Here is a 7,925-nt window from a genome sequence, read left to right on the forward strand (position 1 = left end):
CCACTTTCTTTAAACTCAAATTGCCCACATTATTGAAAATTCCCCAGAACCTTGGCTTCTCAAAGATCGACGATACTTTTATTTATTTTAGCATACCTCATAATATTCCTCAAGGGTGACCTCAGAAACTTGAAAAATTTAGCGAAATATTTCAACATCATCGCTGGAACTAGACTTGTACCACCATTCCTACTTCACGGTTTACTGAATATCAGAAGCTTAGTCAATTGTTATAGGCGGGAAATCTATTTTTGTTATAGGTTATGTCTTAGTTTTAAATATGTTTCCTTCGTCCACTCCTAAAATAAAATAATGGGACAAAACCGTTGATATATTGAATTTAAATGCTTACTCCATTATTACTATTGTTAAGCCATTTTTCTATTTAATTTCAACTAATCTCTCTTATCTTAATCTCTCGTCTTAATCTTCATAAACTATTTTTCATTATGAGTGTCGTTACTACCATTAGGGGTGTTCCTGTAGAATTCCCCTTTCAACCCTACGATATTCAGGTTGATTACATGGATAAAGTTATAGAATGTCTAGAGGGTGAAACAACTGCTGTATTAGAAAGCCCTACTGGTACTGGAAAAACTTTGTCACTGCTGTGCAGTTCCTTAGCATGGCTTCAACAGAAAAAGTCAAGACTCCAGGTAAGTTAAATTTAAACCCAGTGAGTTCTGTGATCAACTTGTAATTAAGGCCCAAAGGAAAGTTGCTGAAGATAATTCAGACTCATCAAGCAATTTACAAGCTTCAGGGTCATCACAGTTTTTAAGGGGATTGTCAGACATAAACAAAAAAGCTGAGATAAAGGCTGCAGGGAGGGAGCTGTTAGGGTTACCTACCATAATATATGCTTCTAGGTTTGTTACGGTTTTTTTAAATGAATTTAGGGTTTTATGAACTGATTTATAGAACACATTCACAATTGAGTCAGGCAGTACAAGAGTTAAAAAGAACTGCTTATAATCACATGCATTGCTCAGTTCTGGGCTCCCGAGATCAACTCTGCATACATCCAGAGGTTTTAAATGAAACTGATGCTTCTATACGAGTAATATTTTCTCCATACTTTTGGTTTTTTAATAAATCTTGATTTTCCTCATAGTTGCAAATGTGCCATTTGAAAGTAGACACTCGAGCTTGTCATTTTAATAATAGAGTGGACATAAGAAAGGAAGATCCTGAAGTTTGCAACACGCCAATTTTGGACATAGAGGACATGATGAAAATGGGGAAAAAGCTCACTTTTTGCCCATACTATATGACCAAGGAGAGAAAGCAACATGCTGATATTATTTTTACTCCTTATAATTACTTGTTAGATCCATTATGTAGGAAGTCTCTGGGTAAGCCTTCATTGTACCTATCTAGAATTAGTTTGTCTAAAATAACCTTTAAAAGGTCTATCATTGACCAATTCTGTGGTAATCCTTGATGAGGGCCACAATGTGGAAAAAGTATGTGAAGACTCTGCTTCCATTGAAATACGAAGCACTGATGTGGCTCTAAGTATTGAGGAAACTGCTAATATAATGAAAATGATATCAGAAACTCCAGGAATGTTTTCTGATCCTGAGCATGGAGGTTTATATTTTAAAATTAAGTTTCTAATAGTCAATTCCAGAGAGATGTTTTTAGACTTGGATCCAGAAAAGCTTGCTTCATTGAAATTAATGTTACATGAATTTGAGAAGGTTTTAAACAATGTACCATTGCAAGCTGCAAGAGATGAGATTACAAATTTCCCTGGAGATTATATTTATGATTTACTGGAAAAATCTATGGTTTGTTTTCGACTTGAAAGTTAGGTGTTTCTTTATGCAGGGGAAAAGTTCTTTGCAGATTACCTCTTCAAATTTTCCTGCAATAGCCAGTTTAGTTGAAAAAATGATTCAATTCCTTACAGCTCAAGGTAATGGTCCATTCGCCAGAAAAGGAAAAGGATTGCTACATTTTGCTGATTTTCTTTCTATAGTTTTTGTTCCATTTGGTAAAAATACATTGAAAAATCTCAATTTTGTCACTTGCTCAGCCTCTCAACAGGTTCAAAAGAAATGATTAAACATTCTTATAAGGTGCACATAAGGGAGGAATTAATTAAAGGTCTGGAAGACAAGAGAGCAAATGCTTGGTTTGATAAATCCTCTACAAATGGTAAGACGCAGCGAGTGTTAAGTTTCTGGTGTTTTAATCCAGGTTTTGGGTGAGTTGCTGTTAATTCTTGTTACTCCTTTGAAATAATACTTTGCCGTGCCATAGCATGAATGCTATAGCAGCTCAAGGGATCAAAAGTTTGATTATAACAAGTGGCACTTTAGCTCCTCTAAAACCTCTAATTTCCGAACTGGGTTTGGACGTTAAGGTTCGCTTAGAAAACCCCCATATTGTGTCCGAAAAACAAATATGCGTTAAGATCGTTCCTAAAGGACCTGATGGAGAAACACTGAACAGCAGTTACCAAAACCGAGATAACCCAACCTACATTTCCTCCTTAGGGAGAACCATTGTTAATATGACCCGAATAATACCACAAGGTTTGTTGGTTTTCTTTCCCTCATACCCCATAATGTATAAATGTAAGGCTGCTTGGGAGCAAGAAGGGATATGGGCTACTATATCCGCCCACAAAGTAAGTATTAAATTATTCAGTGATGTTTTTACATCATAATAAAATTGTGTATAATAGACAATATTTGTGGAACCAAAACAAAAAGAAGCATTTAACGCTGCCATGAATGGGTATTACGAGAAAATCCGAGATCCCACATTGAAGGGGGCCATGTTTATGGCTGTTTGCAGGGGGAAAGTTTCGGAAGGTTAATTTGAGAAATTTGAAATTTTTTTAACTTTACGGATTCAATTTAGGACTGGATTTTGCCGACGCTTATGGTCGAGCAGTTGTGATTACAGGACTACCCTATCCTCCATTGAAGGACCCGCGGGTAATTTTGAAGCGAAAGTATTTAGATGTATGTCATTCACAAGATAAAGAGGTAAGGGCTAATTATGAAATATACAGAGAAATTCATTCAGGTTTAGACTGTCTAACTGATTCATACAGGGCTTTTGAAACAATGGAGTATTTAATTTATTTTTCATATGATAATAGCAAACGTTTAAGTTAACTGTAAATAGTTCTAAAATATACAGACAAATATCTAGTGTACTGGTATAGTGCAGTGCTGTGCTGAAAATTTAGAAAAATGTTGGAGATATGACCGATGTGAAAACGCACACTTACTAAGCCATAATTTGCACACTTTTCCCTAATTTAACTAATAAAATATTACGTATAGACCAGAATATGAATGATCAGGGGGTTTCAGTCTAAATATAAAAAAATCACCTTGTACAAATTCCCAAAAACACGTTGCTTTCTAACTCAATTTCCAGTATTTAAACGGCCAAAGTTGGTACTCCCTGGAAGCTTCTAGAGCTGTAAATCAGGCCATAGGTTCGCTGAGAATTATATTTAGCAGAAAGACAATTTTACGTGCTATTTTTTGTAGGCCGCGTTATACGCCACAAGAATGATTTTGGTGCAATCTTGCTCCTGGATGAACGATTCAACAATGCGCTTATAAAACAGCAAATGTCGAAATGGCTGCAGAGGCATATAAAAGTAATCAATAGATACGGGGAAGTGATTCGAGACCTAAGTCAATTTTTTAAAAATGCACAAGTAGAGGTCAGTAATTGTAGTTTTAGGCTAATTAAAGTCTAATTAATGCGAGTAGTTCCCAGGCTCTAGCATGAAGCCAACCCAAGCACCAAAAGCTGAATTTGACATTTCTAAACGTTATACAGGTAGTAACTTTAACTTCAGTTCTACAGAATCAGGAAGCAGCAGTGCATCTCAAGCTCAAAATGCAACTACTTCATACAGTTTTATCAGTGAAAATTTGTTAAATAATTACACTGGTACAAAGACTAAATAATTAAGTTTAAATTGCATTAAAAACCAGGATTTTTGAAGGTATACAATCGACAGATAATCCAAACGGTCTGGTTACTATACATAAACGAGAAGGAAAGGGTAAACTCGTTAACAACTCCAAGAGAAGAAAAATTTGTTTGGTCTCAAGGCCAGATAACGAGAACTTTGATTCAAAAATGTCCATGGCAGACTACGTCAAGATGGTACTTTTATCCATTTTTATTTATTGGTTATTGTTTTGGTAGCTGTTTTAACACCTAAATCTCCCTACGTTATGATTTTTTAAAATATTTTAGTTGAGATCTAAACTTACGAAACCGATATTTGAACAATTCTCACTCCTTCTGCGTGAGTATTCCGTGGAAAGCAATATCGAGAAACTCCTTGAAGGCGCGGATAAATTAATACCGCAACATCTTAAGTTCGTCCTTATTGGATTAAGTCAAGTGATTAAGATGTCTCATCAACCGTTTTACCTCAATTTTCTAAAACGCATTAATGTGCCCATTCCTGAAAATTTGTAAAATGTTAAGATATTTAATTTTATTGTAAAATACTTAATAAAAATGTTTCAAGTTACATTATGTTTGTTTTTAGGTGGGGTTTACGTTTTGCAATCACCCTACGTTTGAGGTTATAAAATCGACAAACTTCCAGCTTTAAGATTTGTCATATTCAATATCTAACTCTTCATTTGTCCAAAATAGGTCCTGTAGCAGCAAGGTGTTTAATGCTTTAAAATTATTTTCGTCCAGCTTTACACATGAAATAAAACTGACACGTATCATCCCGCTTTCTTCAAGTCCTGAACCACTGTCCACTATATCATATCTTCTGTTAGCTACGGATTCGACCATTCAAACAATAATTAGTGACTATATTTTTATATTGATATAATCCTCGTAAATTTTGAGTAAATTCTGTGGAGTTCTAGGTGTGACCATCATCAAAGCCTTCTCAAAATGCCTAGTCTCTATGAAAGCACTTTGCAAATCTTCCTCTAAGGCAAACATTGCGGCTTCATGGCATACTGCGTTGACTTCTGCCCCTGAGTAACCTTTTGTGCAGGTCACTAAAGTATTAACATCCACATCTTGAATCTGCAACAGATAATAATTATTTGGCCTTTTGGTATATGTGGAATCTAAATATGTATCGGGTTATAAAGTGGAGGCTCAGGATGCATGAATACCTTGATTTTACACTCTTTATAACCAGCTAAACCATAAATCCCTTACCGGCATCTTGGATAGTTTGATCCTAAAAATTTCGCGCCTGGTTTCATCGTCTGGAAGTTGGACGTAAACAATTCTGTCCAATCTCCCGGGCCTCAGAAGCGCCTTGTCGATTCTGTCAGGCCTATTTGTTGCTGCCACAATAGTGACATCAGATAGGGGTGTGATGCCATCTAATTCAGTCAGAAGTTGGGCTAATACGCGCTCTTGAACGCTTGTGGAAGACCCTAAATGAACACAAAATTTTCCAGCAAAGTGAAAAATACTACAACTAACCTGTCCCTCTTTCCCCTCCAAGAGCATCAATTTCATCAAAAAATATTATAGATGGAGCAACTTGTCGTGCCTTACTGAATACATCCCTTACAGCCTTCTCAGATTCTCCCACCCATTTGCTAAACAATTCAGGACCTACAATATTTACTTTTAACTATAAAGGCTCAATGCAGCATCAAGCTATCACCTTTAATACTCAAAAAATTTAATCTGCTTTCAGTGGCCAAAGCCTTGGCAATCATGGTTTTAGAACAGCCTGGAGGACCAAACATTAAAACACCTTTGGGAGGTGTTATTCCCAGTCTTGTAAAGCTCTCAGGGTATATTAAGGGCCATTCAACTGCTTGTCTAAGGAGTAGTTTTAAGTCATTTTGGCCCCCAATGTCTGACCATTTTACACTTGGTACCTAAGATAACATTTATATTCTCAAAAGGTCCACTAACACCAGATTACAACAGACCTCAATTTGAACTTCTCTCATGGCACTTGGTCTCACTTTTCTTAAAGCTAACTTAAAATCATTTAAGTCAGTTTTATCTCCTTCTCTTCTAGAACATATTAAGCTTGCCTGAGAGCAAAGAGACACCAAATCAGCCCCAACATAGCCATGAGTATTTAATGCCACTTCTTGGAGGTCTGAGTTCGAGAGGCTTTGGGGAATTATCAGGTTTTCAAGTATGAGTTTGCGAGTTTTAGGATTTGGGCTCACAATTTCAATCTCTCGATCCAGTCGGCCACATCTGAAGTTTCCAGTAAATTAATCATTGTCCCCATCCAGTAGAAGTACCAGTTGTGCAATTGTTGGCATTTCTGCTGAATGTGGACAGTGTTTTGTAGAAGCAGAGTTTAATCACCTTCGAAATGCTGGATCTATATTGTCAAGTTTGTTGGTAGTTGCTATGATAAATACTTCTGGTGATTGCTTTAGACTGTCAATGCAAGTTAGTAATGTTGATAAAAGTCTTTTTTCTGAATCTGATATTCTACCTTGTAAGTAAAAAAATGTTACTTATCTAGTAAAAAAAAAAAAGATATAACACTTACTGCTTCTTGAAGGACATAAAATATCAATTTCATCTAAAATAAGTATGCTAGGAGCATTCCAAATTGCCTCTTGAAAAAGCTCTCTAATGGCATCTTCTGGTGCTTTAATTGTAGCTCCATATAAATTGGCAGCAGAAATCTTTACTGTATTAAACCCAGTCTCCTTTCCAATCATTTCTGCAATTGTAGTTTTTCCAGTACCAGAATTGCCATGCAGTAGTACTGATTTATTTCCAGCAACTGCCAAACTTTTTGATTTTCGAAATGTTGCCTTTATCATTTCAAGAATTTCATCAATTTCAGCCTTGTGGCCTACAATTTCTTGCTTTTTAGTTGCCTGATTTGCCTCATTAAAGGATTCTTGTGTCTTAAATATCTGCCACTTTGTTTTGGAATCTATTAAATAAAACATCCTCTGGTCCACTAAGCAAAGCTCTTCAATTTGCTCTTCAATGCCCTTGCAGTCATTTTTATACTTTATTAGTTTTATAGCAAATTTCAACCTAGTGCCATAAAACATTATATGAGCTATATTATCTGTTGTAACATATCTGCCCTCATAAGATTTAGAAAGGCGATTACTTAGTTCTGAAGTAAGTTCCAAAGACTTGGGTCCATTTAATATAACCACAGATATTTGCACTGCCTTTACTTCAGTTTCAATAAACCTTTTTACAATAACAAAATCATTTTGAATCAAATTCCCATTCTCCAGACCTGTAACCATTCAAAAATTGTTTCTAATTAAAAAAGAAGTTGGGAAGTATTTAGGAAGTATGAAATAATTACAATTCCTAGTTAGAAGTACTGATGTCAATCCCTTCTCGACTGTAGGCCACACTTTTAGCACTAGAGGGGCACTCCCACCCCTTGACTCCAAAATCACAGGGTCCCCGATGGCAAATTCACAAAGTTGCATCGCTGCTTGGCTAATAAACAACATGCCATCTTTCTCTCTGCTGCTCAAATTCTTTATTTCTTCGCAGGGTTTAAGATCCAGAAGTCCAAACAACACTCCATCAAGCAAGAAAGTGTGGCTCAAATTTTCTAAGTCGGGGGGGCACATTGCTTCATGAAGCTCTATGTCTTTGTGCGTAATATATGAATGGCATTTTTCGCATTGATACCACTGTGCCGAGGGAGTTTTTCTCGTTTTCGTTTGAGACATTGTTGAAGAAAACCGTGGCGTTATCCACGTTTAAATTCAAAATGTTTTCATTTCTTTGGGATAAGTCTACATTTTGTTCTTTGACGTTTCTGCTTTTGCCTTCAGCGGAAGGATTATATGTATCTTTGTTTACATTAAGGATTAGGAAAGAGAGCCTATAATATGTCTTAAAAATATAAAATATCTAACACCTAATGGCCACTGATTGGTCGATTGTATCGTCTCGACGATTGGTATGCCGCAAGGGCGAGGGCG

General features: G+C 36.2%; 2 protein-coding genes across 4 annotated transcripts; one reads left to right on the forward strand and one right to left on the reverse strand.

Annotated features, from left to right (window-relative positions):
• Positions 1 to 406: 406 nt before the first annotated feature.
• Rtel1 (Regulator of telomere elongation helicase 1) lies at positions 407 to 4,501 on the forward strand. Of its 3 annotated transcripts, none has more exons than XM_066389554.1 (16): positions 407 to 656; positions 706 to 869; positions 922 to 1,060; positions 1,115 to 1,355; positions 1,411 to 1,593; positions 1,648 to 1,793; positions 1,852 to 1,999; positions 2,053 to 2,212; positions 2,269 to 2,638; positions 2,696 to 2,825; positions 2,875 to 3,002; positions 3,403 to 3,463; positions 3,519 to 3,697; positions 3,747 to 3,930; positions 3,986 to 4,149; positions 4,243 to 4,501. In XM_066389554.1, the coding sequence occupies exons 1-16, from the start codon at positions 450 to 452 to the stop codon at positions 4,468 to 4,470; spliced, it is 2,832 nt and encodes a 943-aa protein (XP_066245651.1). In that variant the 5' UTR covers positions 407 to 449; the 3' UTR covers positions 4,471 to 4,501. The 3 variants fall into 3 exon arrangements, with proteins under 3 accessions (XP_066245651.1, XP_066245652.1, XP_066245653.1); XM_066389555.1 differs by having other exon boundaries at positions 3,986 to 4,187; positions 4,243 to 4,354; XM_066389556.1 differs by lacking the exons at positions 3,986 to 4,149; positions 4,243 to 4,501 and having other exon boundaries at positions 3,754 to 3,896.
• A 313-nt stretch (positions 4,502 to 4,814) lies between these two features.
• Positions 4,815 to 7,715, reverse strand: LOC136408527 (ATPase family gene 2 protein homolog A). Its single transcript, XM_066389560.1, has 8 exons — positions 7,292 to 7,715; positions 6,503 to 7,219; positions 6,313 to 6,445; positions 5,919 to 6,198; positions 5,645 to 5,864; positions 5,458 to 5,592; positions 5,185 to 5,408; positions 4,815 to 5,046 (listed from the first exon to the last, which is right to left on the reverse strand). Exons 1-8 carry the CDS (start codon positions 7,668 to 7,670, stop codon positions 4,822 to 4,824), a joined length of 2,313 nt encoding a protein of 770 aa, XP_066245657.1. The 5' UTR covers positions 7,671 to 7,715; the 3' UTR covers positions 4,815 to 4,821.
• Positions 7,716 to 7,925: the final 210 nt, after the last annotated feature.

Source organism: Euwallacea similis, chromosome 4 (assembly GCF_039881205.1).
Source record: "Euwallacea similis isolate ESF13 chromosome 4, ESF131.1, whole genome shotgun sequence".
Taxonomy (NCBI): Eukaryota; Metazoa; Arthropoda; class Insecta; order Coleoptera; family Curculionidae; genus Euwallacea; species Euwallacea similis.

What these genes read in the sequence shown, in the direction of transcription:
- Rtel1 (XM_066389554.1), top strand. Translation starts at nt 450, where the DNA reads ATGAGTGTCGTTACTACCATTAGGGGTGTTCCTGTAGAATTCCCCTTT. An exon ending in TATAGTTTTTGTTCCATTTG is followed by an intron (nt 2,000 to 2,052) that starts GTAAAAATACAT and finishes GCCTCTCAACAG; the next exon opens with GTTCAAAAGAAATGATTAAA. An exon ending in AGCTGTAAATCAGGCCATAG is followed by an intron (nt 3,464 to 3,518) that starts GTTCGCTGAGAA and finishes TATTTTTTGTAG; the next exon opens with GCCGCGTTATACGCCACAAG.
- LOC136408527 (XM_066389560.1), bottom strand. Translation starts at nt 7,670, where the DNA reads ATGTCTCAAACGAAAACGAGAAAAACTCCCTCGGCACAGTGGTATCAA. An exon ending in TGAGAGAAGTTCAAATTGAG is followed by an intron (nt 5,865 to 5,918) that starts GTCTGTTGTAAT and finishes ATGTTATCTTAG; the next exon opens with GTACCAAGTGTAAAATGGTC. An exon ending in TCAAACTATCCAAGATGCCG is followed by an intron (nt 5,047 to 5,184) that starts GTAAGGGATTTA and finishes TATCTGTTGCAG; the next exon opens with ATTCAAGATGTGGATGTTAA.